Source organism: Pithys albifrons, chromosome 5 (genome assembly GCF_047495875.1).
Source record: "Pithys albifrons albifrons isolate INPA30051 chromosome 5, PitAlb_v1, whole genome shotgun sequence".
NCBI classification, from domain to species: Eukaryota; Metazoa; Chordata; class Aves; order Passeriformes; family Thamnophilidae; genus Pithys; species Pithys albifrons.
This window is the reverse complement of record NC_092462.1, coordinates 48,713,216-48,730,251: the sequence shown is the minus strand read 5'-3', so window position 1 is coordinate 48,730,251 and position 17,036 is coordinate 48,713,216. Positions and strand designations below refer to the sequence as shown.

The following is a 17,036-nucleotide window of genomic DNA, read 5'->3' as shown; positions in this document are numbered from 1 at the left end:
AAAGAAGCCATTTCAAAAGAGGGGCACTAATCACAGCTGTAGTATAAAAGCAAACAGAAACCCCCCACAAAAGACAGCCTTCATCATCTGACAGTGAAACCCAAACTTTTCAGTAACTGTGCATTTGATTTCCATGTGAATACCATCATTGTGTTTAGGGAAATGTTTGCTTTTGCTATCCCAAGATGTTTCACGGAGGTTTGTATGTCCTGCTGTTTGTACAGAGCACATGCCATCTCGGTGGTTTTTTGCCTCAACATGTGGTGACCTCAGATTGTGTGCAGACCATAAACTGTTCTAAAATATTGCGTTCTTGTTCATGAATGTGGCACATGCTTTTGTTATCCCTGGCAAAATGGACTTCTGTGTAAGCCTGGCCTATCAGAAGTTAGTTCAGCACAGTAACTGCTGTGTGACCACACCCAGGACTTAGTCCTTCTAAAGCACTCCCTGACCAAGCAGCACTCAGAGACTGGACAGCTGCTTAACTGCGTAAATCATTAAAGCATCCTTGCGCTCTTTCCCTTTGGCACAGGTGGCAAACATTCCAACATCACACCGCTTGGCTTGCTACACAAAGTATTGCCAGCATCTAAGTAAAATAGTCCAATTTAATTTTTCAGCACTAGGAGCTAAATTGCACTGAAGGGAGGAAAATAAACCAAATCAGGTTGAGAAGACAGGAGTGTATTTCAAAAAGTGCATTACAAGAAACTGGTATTTTGTACAAAAAGAACTATGTAACAATATGCAACTACTTCAAATAAGTCAATTTACACCAAATCAAAGACATAGAATCACAAAATTATTATTATTTCTTCTCTACAGAAAAGTGCCTTGAAAGAAGCAGGTTCGTAAGATTTTTATCATCTTCACTACATCTGTTTGTGGAATAAAAGAACCCATTTTTGAGCGGAGTGGCACCTTGCTGTCAGTGTGAAACGTGCAGCTTCTTCTGAGAACGCTCTGAAGTCCCTGAGGATAAAAGACATTACCTTTGGACTCATAAACACGAGTATAATTTTATCTGGGTGGTCCTCCTAGGCATTGCCAGAGCTTACACCATATGCTTAGCATGGATAGTGGCGAGATGTGCTCAGTAAGGTCTCTGTACATTTTAGAGCACAGCATGCTAAATTAAGAATTTTTATTTTAACATAAAAGAGGTTTGACAATATAGAAAACAACACAATGCTTACAGTAGTTCTTTTCCTAAGTTTCTAAAACCTGTTCATCAAAACTGATTTCTGGCAAATTCAAAATACCACACTGGCCCAAATATAATGGCTTTTCCCTTCCAGCAATTAAAACTTGAAATAAATACACTTGTCTTACATTTGGTTTTGGACTAGGTTTCTGACAAAGCTTTCAAACTCTTTTAAAAACCAAACAAGAAGACCTAAGTTGATGATAAAAAGTGTAGCAATAAAGGTCTTTGATGAGCTAGAACAGGAAACAGGTTCCCCAGCAGAAATTCCAAGAACCATGAAAATGGAGGCCTGTGGCATCCTGCATTCTTCCCCTCATACAGCTGCAATACTCCTTAGTATTTGAGACAGTTTGGAATTTATGTAACAGCTAATTGGTACTTACACACCAGGTAAATATTGTCAGCTCACAGTGAAAGGCTGAAAGTGTGTTTGGAGTTAAGGTTCAGCAAACTGCAGCTGTGACAAACAGCAGAGATAATGCCCACCAAAAACACTTGATTCCACTACACAGGTGACCATCCTCAATGAAATATGCTTTGGGGTCCTTATTTGAAACAGGTGAGAACACTGGCCTGCATAAGCATTTATTTAGGAGAAAATCTTCAAAAGCACTTTATCAGCAGAGTAATGCAAAGGCTTAACTGAGTTCACAACTGCTAATGGATTCAGGGTGTCGTTCATTCACAGTTATCTAAGTCTGGCTCACTCCATCCTTCATGCCAGCACTAGCAAGAAATCTTTCAGAAAGGTTTGGGGTTTTTCTACCCCTTTCCTCACATGGAGCAGCAAGCTGATCTGAAGTGCCAACTTGCCTCATGATCTCTGCAGCTGGCACAAGAGAAGCACTGCCTCTTATGGCAGCAACCCCATTAGGTGAGCCTAAGCCCAACTGCATTGTCTGACACAACACTCCTCCTTGCAGACTGTCTGCAGGCAAGCACTTTAGATTAAGAAAGGGACCATTATCAATATCCTCGACTAAATACCTACATAATATATGTCAGACTTAATCCAGCACTTTCTGCGTCAGAGTTCTGTTCCAAGCTACACAAACTCACATGGCAGGATTTCAAACAGGCCTGTGCTCTCCACTCCTGCAGGCAGCCAAGCTGTTTGCAAATTCTTTCACATTCTCCTGCCTGTGAGAAATGTAGGCCAGCTTACCACAAGCAGAAAGTGTGAAAATGTTCTTAAAAACCTCAGCTGCTGGCCTGTTTTTCATAGACAGAGTACAGGTGCATTTGGACACTCCCCTGCCTTGCACCCTGCAAACCCTCCTTTTTCACAGAGGGAGCGTTCCCCTTCCTGGGGTGAGAGCACTCCATGAGCCACGTCCCTGCCCCACCACGGCAAGTTCCTCCAGCATCACTTCTGTGCTGCCCCACTGTGGTAGTTTTAGCGAGGCCTCAAATTAGCAGGCTCAGAGAATCTACATAGATTAGCAGAGACAGGTATCACCTGATTTAAGCAACCAAAGGAATATTTCATACCAGATGACGCAAACCCAAGCTATGAATACAGCAGTGGGAGGTGTTCACTCAGTTCCATCATGGCTGAAGTAGAGGCAAGACAGCAGCTCCTGTCTGGCTGTCTGGGCCCTGCTGCTGCTGCCACTACTTGCATTTTGTTTGAGTTTTAGGGAAGTAGAAACATTTTGTTGTTATACTTTCTATTTCTTGCTGGGTGTCTTTTGGGGTGCTTATGGATCTAGAGTGATGGAATCTTTTCAGTGGGAGGTAGAAATTGTTGTTATATCTAACTTGTGTAAGTGTGTGTTATATCGTAGTTTTCTCTTAATTTTCTCTTTTCTGTATAAATATATGTAGTTAGTTTAAGCATAAACCTAGTTTGAGAGGTTTTTTTCCCTTTCCTCCCTTTTCTCAGCGGGGGGAGGGAAGTTGGGTACTGTGTTGGGCAGTTGGCATTTTGCCAGCACAACCCAAGACACCCACTCAGGCTCCAGCCAAACTACAGTGCTGGATGCAAAAACACACACACACCCTCCCAAATAAACAAACTCATACACAACTGTGTCTGCTTTTAGTTCTCAGTATTTCAATGTATTTTTAAACATCAACATAATCCATAATTACTTGATTCTTAAGTTAAAAAGTTGGAAATTGAGAGGAGTTGTATTTGTTTTCATACAATGAGTCGATCCAAATTAATTCCACTTAAGTGAATAAGGAATACTCTGCTACTTTGCTAATGCAAAAATTTCTCAGAAATGGGGGATTTAAAACTAGCATGAATGGTATGTAAGGTAAAAATTAAGAAACAAATTTAATTAGAAACCATAAAATAATGAGTATTTCCTCGAGTAATGCTAAGACTTTCATCCATTATTAAAATCCATGATTTTTACTATATTGTTCAAAGGTTTCAAAGGAGAGTACCACTCAACATGGAAAATAACACGAGAATTTATTTTAAATTTCAAGGTTGCCTACCTGGGACTAAGATGCTGAAGGAACTGAGCCTTCTTTCTCATTCGACCCCAGTTTTGCTTTACATTCCTTGCAAGCATGATGGCACTGCCTAAAATATTGAAAGCCAATAAAATATTGAAGAATTTTTCAAGATTTCTTCTAATAGAACCATATAGCATGATGGCAAAAGTTATTGAAGTAATCTCCTGCCTATATTCCCCAATTGTTACAGCTGTTTTATGAGACATAAACTGCAAAAGATGACAACTAAATGTCTCAGCCAATAAACCCCCATTAATTAGTACTGAGTACCTCTTCCAGCAATTGCCAAAATATAACAGGATTTTCTAAGCAGGACAAGAGTCCTTGCCACTGTACCTATGAGCAAACGAGTGAGGAACAAGGAGTGTAACAAAAAAGAGGGACAAATAGCCATTTTGTGTAATACCAAGTGAGGAAAGTAATAGCTTTGTTACATGGAGGGAAAATGCAAGTAGAGAAATAGATGAACAGTGAAGATGCTTCCCATTATCAGTCAGGCATTTTTACAAGCATAAAGCTCATGCAGGTCGGAGGGAAAGATGTGGAAAGACAGATGTGGATGATTTTGAGGATCGGATTTTTGGAAATGTATTGCATGTGAAAGGTGCACAACAGAAGCCACATCAAGAATGAAAAGTAGTACTGGGAGTTGAAGGAGGAGCTTGGAAGGAAGTCAGAGTCTGATTTGATGGGAAGGAGTAGTTTATGTAAACAATGACTAAAACATGGAAGCAAGCAGGTGACAGAAGTCAACCACTGAGATCTGTCCTATGGTTAGAGTTGCAAGGTGGGAAAAACACCACACGGCCACAGAGGAGAAGGTTCGACTGAAATTATTTTTAAAATGTGAGGGCACTGTAAAAAAATCCGTAGCATATTTGGCCTGTTGTACAGTCCAAAGGAAGACTCAAAGGACCAAAGTGATAACATGGACACCCTTAGCAGTATGATACTGGATGACAAGAGTACCAATAACTGGTATCACATCACATTGAAAAGTACAGTAATTTCATTTAAATCATGGATATCCTAATAACAGGTTTTACACTGGGTTTAATTTGCATTTTCTGAAGAATGCACAGTAGTTTCTAATACTGCCATATAATATGCCTCATGACCTGATCACAGAACATAAACTCATAGTTTTGCTGTGTATAATCTTGACTATGTTTTGGACTATTTTGATCTAGGATTAGTAATTTAAATAAACACAAACCTTTTTTGTTGTGGACCAAATGGTGCGATACCAATTTTCTGAAACTTTTTTTGGCATTCTCCCATGTATGACATCTTTCCAATAGCAAAACCTAAGACACCAGCAACTATAAAGACAGATGACAAAACATTGTTAATACAAGAGCTTAAATCAGGAGTCTGCTATTGGCTCCATTGTAATCATCGGACAAATTGTATGTCAAGTGTCTTCTCCAAACATGTCAAGTTACACAGGCATTAGAGACATGATTTCAGTAACTACTGAAAACTGGCTACCTGTCAGGAGAGATATCAACTGGTCCAAAACAATGCATACAAGAAAAGGGTATAGTATTTAGAGGAACAGATTATAGAAATAGTCCACAGTAAAATTAATTCACAATGTCAGCACCAATTGTTCTTGCCCTTGTTTGCACACTATGGTTTATTTCTAACAATCACACTTTTAACATCAATTTCTCTGGACTTCTAAGACAGTAGAGCATCAGCCTGCTATACTATCACAGTATGGCTTTCACTCCTTATAGAGTCAGAATAAAAAATTCCTGAATCTCCTGCTGAGCTTCTGCTGAAGAAGGAATCAATTTCATTTCTTGCCATTTAAGAGCCACCTTACTGTACAGTGCAGTTTCTGCACTTTTACATGTTTTCCTCATCAATCCATGGTTATGAACTAGACAGTTAAGATCAATCAAATGAGCATATGAAAAGTATACAAAAATATAGTATTTTATATATTGTAGTATCATGACTCCTTGATACCATAAGCTGTGCAATCTGCTAAGCATGGCTGATCAGTGAGGCTGACATAATTTATAGAACAGAGTTGAGACTGGAGTTTTCACCTATTTGAGAGGTTGCATTAAGTAAATGAGAACTACGGCCATGCCTCCCTGACACCCGATCCCGTCAGATCTTGGAAGCTGAGCAGGGTCAGGCCCAGTTAGTACTTGGATTGGAGACCTCCTGGGAATACCAGGAGCTGTAAGTTCTAGTCCTGAGGACTTCACTGTCACTGTCCAAACTTGCTCGGCCATGGCAGATGAACCTCAGGAGTTAAAGGGTGGGGCCAGTTCTGCACACGCTGAGCCTCACCTAAAAAATCCACTGCACAGGCTGGAAGGGCACACCCACGTGGGGAGAGCCCTTCCCAAATCTGCATTCACAAAGCCCAGACACGATGATTAAGTAAATATAAGCCGCTACTGAAAATGTTTACATTAAAAGAATCTTGTTTCATACATTTACTTTTAAATACATTAGAATTCTGACTTCCTAAAGTGATGGGGTAACATCCCATAAATTCCAAAAGAGGAAGAGTTTGGAAAGAAATTCAGAGAGATGCATCTAAGGTCTGCATACTGACTGTAAATAACCTTCCCTTTCCTTTTAGAATTGGGCACAACTTACTTGCCATCTTGGGGTATGGACCAAATCTTGGGCTTGCTGAGAAAATGCCTACAAAAAAAGGAAATAGTCAGAAAGCTTATTCATTTGAACTTAACAGCACTCAAAACCACGGCAGTATTTTTCCTACAAACTTTTGCATTGCTTAAGAGATTGTATGAAAAACATGAAGTCCACTAACTCAGATTTTGGAACACCAGGGCACTTTCCATTCCACTAGTTCTTAGTGCATGTGTTTTGGGGCAGTCCTTGAGTCATAGGAGGAAAAGAATGTGGACTTTGCAGGATTCAGTTCAGGCAAGAGTTCAGAGTGTAAACCAACAGGAAAGCAGATGTCTGCCACTGGTGACATCGGCAGCACTGCAGGAGGAAGAAATGGTGGCTTATGGTTCAGCACAAACCAACCCTGCAAATACCCAGATTAAATCTCTTACTCAGGGTCCAGCTCCCTGTCCTGCAATAAGCAGGACAAAACTGTTCTTCAGTAGTTTTCTGTATCTATTGATTAAAATTGTACCACTAGTATCTAGCCTCCTCCTCTGGAGAGGAAAGATCACACATTTTAGCCTTTAAGAGGAGAATACAGTGTGCTAAAGAAGAAAACAAAAAAAATTATCTTTTGCTTTTTCACCAAAATCCAGCTCCTCCAGTTAACTTCAGGAGGTGGGACCAGTATTCCTCTGAGAGCTATTTGTTCTGGCAGAGGAGTGCCATGCTATGGAGGAGGGCTCCACACAGCAAGATTACCATGGCAAAGGGAAGGGAATTGAACACTGGTTGCACTGTTATGTGCATTCAGACAGTAATAATAAGGTTTAGAAGCTCCAGCTTCTCGAGGCAGGGTACTGTGTGCAGTCATCAGGAAGGAGTCTTTCGACAGAGAAGCATTCAGCCTGTTAAGCACAAGGGCCTTGAAGCCACACACACACACACGGGCCTTTGCCCACTGGCATCTATGCAATTTTTAATTGGGTCTCTTGCGAGGTGACCCTCCCCTGCAATTGCTGACACACAGTAATGATTATTTGATAAGGCCATTTGTTATCTCACAGCTGACCAGAAACATTCAAGTACAAGGAAGAGAAACTGAGAAGAGTACCCTATGCCAGAGGGTGTAGCTACTGAGACAACCCCAAAACTCTTCCTATCACTGCTCAACCTTTTTGGAATGTATAATCCTTTGCCTTCTCTGACACACTCTCCCTTGCTCCTGTCCTCCCTGTCTGCTTACAAGCTCATAGGTCAAGGATGCAATAGGGAACTCACATCAGCCTCTTGTGGTATAGCTGAGCTTTTAGATTAAGCAACATGGTAACAGTGGCTGGAATGAAACAAGGGGCTTGCAGTGACACAGTGAGAAATGGATGAACCATTTCCACCTTCTCCATTTGCTGTCTCCCACTGCCCGTCTCTTATAGACCCTGGATTCTTTCCTGTTTCTTGCTTCAGGCCCTATGATTTTTTTCTTCTCCTGCTGCAAGTGGCTGCTGATGCAGGCTGAAGGACTGTCTTACTTGCTCCTGTGGGATATACCCATCTTAGCAGTCTTCAGGATGGATGCCCCTCACTCTTTACCCAAAATGCTAACCTCAACTTTATAATTAGTCAAGACTCCCAGCAGCAAAACTCAAGGTGCCACGTGTAGAACCAAGCTCATCCACCACATGAACAGAACGGTCCCTGTAAAATCATTGCCAATATTTTTTAAATAAATCAAAAGTTAGAGCTACAGTACCTGGTTCTGTTTCCCCTGCTCAGGTTGTACAACACTCTGCCCTACCGGCTGCCCCAGTGAAGACTCTACTCAAATGCATGTGATCTTGGTGACAGAATCCAGTCACCAGTCTTGGGATTTGCAAATTCTCTTTTCAGTTCATGCTCTTTCAAAAGAGTGACTGTGGCAATGCAAACATAATGATCTAATCACCGTAACAATTATAGTGATGAGTAAGAGGAATATTGATCTTGAAAAACAGCACTTTTATAATCTTTACCTTTTGATATCAGCCCCTGGGTGACAAGCATGCTCCCAAGAGACAAGGGAAGAGCTGTGAAAATGAAAAGGAGTTGAGTAGCTGGTGTCAGCTGAAATTTGTTATTTCTTTGATAAATACTTTACTCTCTTAGACATTGCATGTTTTACATGTTTCTGATATTAAATGTGTTACTTCTAAACATTCTTTGCCTACTGTCCTTATCACCTATTACATTTGCTCACTCAGATTACATTCTCTTTAAAGCAAGGATGTGCTCAGACAGTGCCAGACATCAGTCATGTTATAACACCTGGAGCTAATGCATTAGATATATATTTATTAAATAATAGTTTCCATAATCTGAGTGTCTCCTCACTACTGCAGCACTATTAATGACAGCAGCTCCGAGGAGATGCTGAAACCATTTTCAATCTTCTCAGTTCAGAAAATGTGTAATTTAGATACAAACTGACATGGTGGACTTAAAAGGCACTACAACACTGAATATCTAATCTTTCTATGTACTAATACCTGAACAATTTCACAAATCCAAGACACACAGCCACGCCTGCCTTCCATTCTAAGGCAAGAATAAGTACATAACAAAGTAAAACATTCCTAAGGTTGTAATAATGGACCTCAAGAGCAGAACCAACTCTGCCACTGTTAAACTGACTGAGTTCATATTAAACAAGTGCTTAATTCAACCACCTTTACCTACAATGACTATGCAAATAATTCAATTCACCCCATAATAACACAGTGCTTAACTTAATGAGATTGAGTTAACCCACAACAATATTCTGACAAAAAAAGCATTTTGCAGCCAGTTTTGCATATGTACACCAAGAAGTCATTCTCAGTGTGGTAAGAATAACTTTGGATCACTCACCTCTGTACCAGAAACTTTCTTGTTGGCATTCTTTACGGATCCCAGCAATTTCTCCAGCATCTTGAATTTGAGAGATGGGACAAAAGAACATTGGCTGAAAGCATAAACCTGGATTAGTTTACTGAATTTAATCTCACAGAAAGAAAAAAAATCAATTAAAGAAGATAAATTATTTAAAAAACAAATAAACACAATGCAGAAAACAACCAACCACGCAAAACTCCTTATTCTGTTGTTAGCAGTGTGATGAAATACTTGATACCTCAATACAGAAAGAACTATATAGGTTTTAAGTTAAAACCACTCATCCTATTGGTCTGTACTTTCCTAAAATAGTTCAGCTGCTGCTCACCCCAGAAGCTTATTGCTTTATTCCTGCTAGTCATTTCATTCTCATGAGCTCAATCATCTTTCCGGTAAAGTAATAACAGGAAATAAAGGAAGAGTGGCAGTTTCCAAAAATGAAGTTCTGCCCCATGCAAAAGTCAACTGAAGTTCAGGAAAAGCAGATTTTGCAGGTATTCAGAAGAGGGTCAACATAAACTCCATCAGATTCCTCATTAGCAGAACTTTCTCTCTGAGTAGTTTAAATATATTCATGGCATTAACTGAACTCAACCATGCTGGCTTCACCCTCATAATAATTAGCTCACCAACAGACACCTTTTAGGTTCACAGTAGCTCTTTTTTCCCCCATTTTGATTATGAGAAAAAAGTGACAGTATTCTCTCTTTCACCCTACCATCCAGAGTATTGACATGAGGATATAAGTAGATTATTTTTCTTTAGGGAAAAACTTGGTTATCAGTGTTAGCACTTGTAGTATCATTATCAGGTATCTGAAACATAGGGGTGCGCTGGTTTTGACTGGGGAAGGGGTTTCCTCCACAGTAACTGGTCTGGTGCTGGGTTTGGGATAACACAGGGTTGTTTTCATTACTGCAGAGCAGTGCTCACAGAGTGAAGGCCTTTTCTGGTTCTCACGCTGCCCCACAAGCAAATGGGCTGGGGGTGCACAAGAATTTGGTTGGGGACATTCCATAACATATAATGTTGTGCTCAGCAAGAAAAGCTAGGTGAAAGAAGAACTTATCATTCAGTTAAAATTAATTGAAATTTTAACACTTTTCTGTAAAAACACCACATCTACAAACATTCTTGAAAGCAAAACCAAGCATCCTAGAACAAGCAGTGCCTTGGGAAAAAGTGCACATTCATCTGTTACAGGATTGTACCTCATTTTACGCCTGACTGATGCCTGATTTTGTAACCATAATAACGAAATGCATTTATTGGCCACAGCCACACATTTCATATTTTAGCTAATTAATATCTCAGTCCTTCAAGCACTGCTCCCACGGAAGTTAATGGTGGTTCTGCTGGAGTAAACAGTACAGAACTGACTCCACTCCAGACCACCTTAGAGAACTGCTCCAAACTGGCTGCAGATCAAACTCACAGCAAAAACAGTAAAATCCAAACAGGCTCAGTGGAAGATAAGGAAATGAGTGCCAGGGCCCTACATGCACCAACACGCTTTGCAACCTTCCGACCTCTGTACACACCCTCCCAAGGGTTCAGTTGCTTGGGCTCAAAGTCAGGTCTAACATGGCACAGTCGTGTGACACTGAATGAGATTGCTGTGGAAACAGCAAAGCTGGCAAAAAGAGCTGCAGGAAACTTTGCCCAGGGCCTCTGCCCTTTGGCTCAGGAGCTGCATATAAGGTCAGGCCCTTACGCTAACTGTGTTGTTGGGCCTCTACCTGACCCTTTACCATGAAGATCCCTACTTTGTCTTGCTAACTTGATCTCCTGGCTCACCATCAGACTTGCCTTATTCCTACAGAATGGCCCCAGCAACCACTGAATTGACTGTAGGCTGACCCTAGTTAACATCAATGGATCTGCTCTCCTCCTCTTTTTGGGTACTGTGGGACTGCACGCCTTGTCCCTGAGGTCTCAGGCACTGCCACCTTGGTGTCACTCATGACTCCGATATCCCCTTTCCTTGCAATCACTCCACTTTTGCTGCCCTCTGGTAATGAGTGGTGAGCAACAAGGTTGTACCACAGTTAAACTCCTCCATTTCTCCACCAGCAAACACTCATCTTCTGCACAGCTGGAGAGCAGATTGTTGGCCAGTCCTGTTCTCTTCTCCCCTTCTGAATACTCAGACACACGCATGCACAACTTGATGGGAATGAATTATACTGGACTTATACTCAGACACTGCGGCTTTGCCAGTTCATAACTAGTTCAACCAACACAGCATAAATCAGAGCCTTAACCTTAAGATTCGCAACTCCGATCCCTCTGAGAATAGTGAACCTGGGAAAATAACACATAGCCCTTCTTCTCTTCATTTATATGCTTAAGCTAACAGACACCTATTTCTGTCTTCAATGAGAGCAAATGGAGCAAAATCCCAGTTACTCATTAGCAGCAGCAGCAAAATAAAAGAGAGGAAGCCCAGCTTACCCATCCAGATTGCTTTATGGGAGGTGTCTGTGTCTGACTTTCCTGTGGGACTGTTTCAGAAGACATTGTCTCTTTCCTTGTACTCCCTGTTCAGCAGAAGCTCTGCGTTTTATGCTTGGCTACTTCTCCTCCTGTTAGGTACAAAGGTAAGAACCCTGTTGTAAGTTCAATGTTCATCTAGAGATAAAAATGACCAAGTTGAAAGGAGTGTATTTTGTACAGCACAGAGCATCCAGTCCCCTGATACGCAGTTTGCAGCACAGGGTATCACTTATCAGCAAGACAGAGTTCTGTGTAGCCCAACTCAAACAGGGAAGGTGGGCAACCACAATTAGATGATGAATCATGACCTAACACAGCACGCTCAGTCATAAAGAAATGAGAAGAAATATGAGCAAGTCATCAAAAACATAATATTTTTATGTATTGCAGGTCAAAAAATAGCTTCTTTAGTGTGCTGTCCAGAATTACTGCACGGCTTCTACTCTCACTGTTGTTGTCTGCAGTCTGCATTACACAGGACCCACAAGGCAAGCTTATTACAAACCACATTTCCATTTTTCTAACATACACTATCCAGTTACAAACAGTCTTAAGAATAAATTATCCAGCAGCATGAATTGATTCCAAAGAGTTTTAGAGGCTGCAATCTTCCATGCCTGAGAACTGGGCTACTAGGGAAAAGCAAGAAGGAATTCCATTTATTTCTAGAGTAACTGAAACATCTAAACTGTTATTTTTACCTAGCACTTTACTGCATGGTCTGGCATATTATTTATCAACATACAGGGCACTGCTGCTTTTCCAAAAGTACCTTCTGAGAATGGTGGCACTGAGAGAGGCCCAAGTGACTCAAAAGGCAGAGTTAAACAGAAATGATATGCAACAATTTAATAACTTATTTTTTTGCATTCATAATATTACTGTATAAACCACTTCCTCCACTTATTTTGGGGTCAGTTACACAGTTATAAAATTCAAACAACATTTGCTTCACACACACTACATATTCAGACAACAAAGCTTTCTTAAATAATGGAACAGAAGCAACACTACCTCCTCTCCTCTTGGAACAAATCCCTCAATTAAGCATTGCATTCACACCAATCTCCACTGTATTCTCAGACACTCACAAAAATGGCAGTGACCACTGTGTCTTTGAAAAAACTTAGGTTTGAGGATCCACATAGTATCAGGAAAGCCCACAGCTCTCCACTGGCTGTCTCAATCTGACTAAGAGCAATTTAATTTGCATCAGTCTCTCTCACTTAATACAAAAAAAGGACAGAAAAGATGAGGAAAAAAACTGCATAAAACTTTAAAGAGGTTTGTGTCACTCAGAGATCAATCAAATTTTCTTATTCTTACTTGCTCTCTTATCTACTCAAAGTCTACTTGTGCAGACAGTTGCATAAAAATAATCACTGGAAAGAGTTTCTAGCTGCTGCAACAGAATTAAAGTGCTTATCTTTTTCATGAGATAAAAAACCTGAGTCACTGGAGAAAAATAAATAAAAATAAACAAAATTAAAAAACACAGGAGTATGTTTATAAAAATTTACAGCTTGCCATTGACCACTGTATTGACTTCAGCATATATTTCTCCTGAATTGTAAGTTATTCAACTACACTACCTCTTCAACATAATGAAGAATCCCACAAATATTTAGCCTTCTAAGCAGCATCCTGGCACATCTCCCACATGGGATGAAAGCTGAAAGCTACACTGGCAAGAATAAAACTGTAACTGAATTATTAATATTCATACTTAGACAGATGAATGTAAAAGTGTTTTGGTATTTTGGGGCCCCGTGCCTCAGAAAGAAAACTGTCATCCCAAAAAATAAGTTTATTTGCATTACCTACTGAAGAAACATGAATTTCTGGTAACTTTCTGTAATACTTACCTCTATTTTCTTAACCTACATATGTAATTCTTAGTGTAACAAATAACTGTATATTCTCTTAGGTGCCTTGGGAAGAATTCCCAGTGATGTTTTCCTTCTGTTAAACTGAGATACATATATAACACATTGATTAAATCAATGTGGTTGGCAAGGATCAAATATTCAAAAAGCTCTAACAAGAACTGTTCTGGATCATTTATGCATTTACAGAAGAAAAGGCTGATATGAGGCTCTTGAAAGATCTCATAGTTTTGATACTTCTAACTGGCTGATAAAGAAGCAGTATGTAAGAAGATAGCTAAGTTTTTCAAGTTCATATACTCTGTTTACAATAAGAAGCCTCCATCCATATAGGAATATATATGACCACATAATTTCTACCATTTCTACCATTACTTGGGGAAGAAGGTGGGAGCCAAAATTGCTCGTGTTAACTGGTCCCTGCAGCGGACCGTGCGCTGCAGTGACCACTGAGCATCTGCCCGGGCAGGCACTGACACGACGTGTCAGGACTACAGGGGGGCGCTTGGAGGACTGAGTGTCCACGGTGAGGAGGAGAGGAAGACTCACCATGATGTTTCACATCCCTCTGAATTGGCTCTTTGTTTTAAATCCAGTCTCATTTCAACGAGTCTACACAGCAGCTGCACTAGGTCTCCAACCTAACGCTGCCTGCCAACACCTGCGCGGACAGCAGGGAATGCCCCTCCCAACACCTGGGCGGAGAGCAGGGAATGCCCCTCCCAACACCTGTGCGGACAGCAGGGAATGCCGCACATGTGCCCGGCCGCGCTGCTGGGGCAGCTCTCAGCGCCCTCCCCCAGGGCACAGCACACCCGCCCAGCTCAGGGTATTGTTTTCACTGAATCACAGGTCCATCAGGTTGGAAAAGACCTCGGAGATACCGAGTCCAACCTTTGACCAATCACCACCTTGTCAACTAGACCACAGCACTGAGTGCCACGTCCAGTCTTTCCTTAAACGCCTCCAGGGACGGCGACTCCACCACCTCCCTGCGCAGTTCATTCCAGTATCTGATCACCCTTTCTGTGAAGAAAATCTTTCTGATGTCCAGCCGAGACCTCCTCGGGTGCAGCTTGAGTCCATTTCCTCTTGTCCTGTCACTGGATGCCTGTGAGAAGAGGCCGAGCCCTACCGGCCACAACCTCCCTTTGGACAGTTGTAGGGAGTGAAAAGGTCTCCCCGGACCCTTCTTTTCTCCAGCCTAAACAATCCCAGCTCCCTCATCCCCTCAGCCGCTCCTCACAGGCCTTGTGCTCCGGACCCTTCACCAGTTTCGCTGCCCTTCTCTGGGCACGCTCCAGCACCTCAGTGTCCTCCCTGAACTGAGGGGCCACGTCCCCGGCACCGGGATAAGGTGCGAGGGCAAAGGTGTGGGGCGCCGGGGAGAGCCGCCCCTCAGGAGCCGCCGGCTGCCCCTGACCCGGGCCCGCAGCCGAGACCAGCCCCCGCCGCGACGCCGGAGAGATCCGGCCCCGCGGAGCATCCTCCCTCCGGCACAGCAGGCTGGCGCTCCCCCGGCCGCAAGCAGCGCTTACCTCCTCGGGCCGCCGGAGGATGCGGAAGGTGTGGCGGAGCCCGGCCCAGCCCCGGAAGGCCGTGAGGGGGCCCGGCTGCATTGGTGCCATGGCCGGGTGGGGACCGCGCCCGCATCGGCTTCCGGGGCTGAGCCGCAATGCTGGGGCAACAGAGACCGCCGCTCCCTCCCGGCCGCAGCCGCCACGGGCAGGCCCCAGCGGTATCTCCCGCTACACGAGCAGCTCTCGCCTCCCCGCGGCCGCTCCGGGGGGCGAACAGCGAGCGCACCGAGGAGGTTCCGCGTTCTCGTGTTTCCCGCGTGAAATTCATAACACTTTTTTTAGCAAGGGTATTTGTCAATGAAGTTAAAGGAGTCGTTAGGGCTGGAAGGGAGGGACCTCTGGAGATCATCCACTCCAACCCCCCGGACCAGGCAGGTCGCCCGGAGCGGGTTAGGCTGGGACGTGTCCCGAGGCGTTTGGAATGTCTCCAGAGGGGGAGACTCCAGGACCTCCCTGCGCAGCCTGTGCCGGTGCTCTGCCACCCTCAGTGTAAAGTTCTTCCTCATGCTGAGGCGAAACTTTAGTTTTAGTTTAGGACTATTGCCCCTCGTCCTGTCTCCGGGCACCACCGGGAAGCGTCTGGCGCCATCCTCTTGCCACCTGCCTTTGAACTACTTTTGTGCACTAATGAGATCCCCTCTCAGTCTTCTCTACACTAAGCAGGCCCAGCTCCTGCTGTTCCTCCTCATAAGAGAGTGCTCCAGACCCCTAATTATCCTTGTGGCTCTTCGCTGGACCCTCTCCAGTAGCTCTTTGTCTTTCTTGTAGAAAGGAGCCCAGCGGAGGACAGACGGGGCTGGGGGCTCTCCTATGAATTGAAAATGTTTTTTGTGGAAGTGAAATCTTGTTCTTTAAAAAAGAAGCAGCAAATTGTATTTTGACCATTCTGGAATGAAAAGTGCTGCTTATCTACTTTTATTTTAATACTATGAGGCTTATGTAAGTATATAAATACATTTTAATATTAACAAGAAGTAAATTAAATAAGAAATGTACTTTCATCAACCAAAAATAATTTTGCAAGAAAAAGTTATTCTGAAAATGTCATTTGGGGGGAGGGGGGGCTGTTCCTCTAGGAATACTGAAAAAACTGTTCCACCTTCTCTGAAATGAAAATACAAGGCCTTTCTTTAAGGAGAAGAGAATGTAAATACGAATTTTATTTTGCATTTTATCATTAATAAAAAGTCTCATTATCTGTTTTGTTTTGCTTTGGTTTTTTTTTTTTCACAAGGAGACAACACAGTTTTCAGTAGAGTACCCTAAATGGTGATATGACACCTCAGTGCTTATCATGAAGTGAACAGCTTGAGAGATCACCGTTGAACTTCCTCCTTTTAAAACCATGACCTTGGCATCTTGGTTTTATAATAAGCATAAGCCATAGTTGATTTTCTTAAGTCCAAAAAAAGCTTTCAGCTTCCAGAAGTCTTGGCTATTTGAAGCCCTTTTCACTAAACTTTTCTCCCACTTTTGCCTGCCAAACCAGAGGACTGGGCTTTGCTGCTGGAAAATGTGCTTTTCACATGGAGGTTGGGCAGAAGTGATGTCCTAAAACAAATCTTAAAAGGTACCTAATACCTCCTGTGATCTAAAAGGTATTCTTGAAATCGTATGTAAAACTGCTGCATGCTATTCTGAAAAATACAATACATAAGAAATGCCATGTGGGGAATGTACTTAATAACCAATAACTTCTTACCTGGTCCAGCTCAAACTGGACATAAAATGAAAGAGCATTGGAATGACAATTTCCTCATGAGGCACATGCATGCCTGGGGATAGCGAGTGCATGGGGAGAGGACTGTTTGGATTTTTGCATCTTCCTGTGCAAAAACGCCTATTAAAAATCAGGTTAAACTTCTTTTTAACTTTAAA

At 42.4% G+C, this 17,036-nt stretch overlaps 1 protein-coding gene and 1 pseudogene across 2 annotated transcripts; one reads left to right on the top strand and one right to left on the bottom strand.

Moving 5' to 3' along the window:
- Positions 1–666: 666 nt before the first annotated feature.
- OCIAD2 (OCIA domain containing 2) lies at positions 667–15,307 on the bottom strand. 2 transcript variants are annotated; one of them, XM_071556509.1, is made up of 8 exons: positions 15,117–15,307; positions 11,651–11,781; positions 9,173–9,266; positions 8,299–8,352; positions 6,308–6,355; positions 4,899–5,004; positions 3,662–3,749; positions 667–975 (listed from the first exon to the last, which is right to left on the bottom strand). In XM_071556509.1, the coding sequence occupies exons 2-7, from the start codon at positions 11,714–11,716 to the stop codon at positions 3,668–3,670; spliced, it is 450 nt and encodes a 149-aa protein (XP_071412610.1). In that variant the 5' UTR covers positions 11,717–11,781; positions 15,117–15,307; the 3' UTR covers positions 667–975; positions 3,662–3,667. The 2 variants fall into 2 exon arrangements, with proteins under 2 accessions (XP_071412610.1, XP_071412611.1); XM_071556510.1 differs by lacking the exon at positions 15,117–15,307 and adding an exon at positions 14,128–14,263.
- LOC139672672 (5S ribosomal RNA) lies at positions 5,773–5,888 on the top strand (annotated as a pseudogene).
- Positions 15,308–17,036: the final 1,729 nt, after the last annotated feature.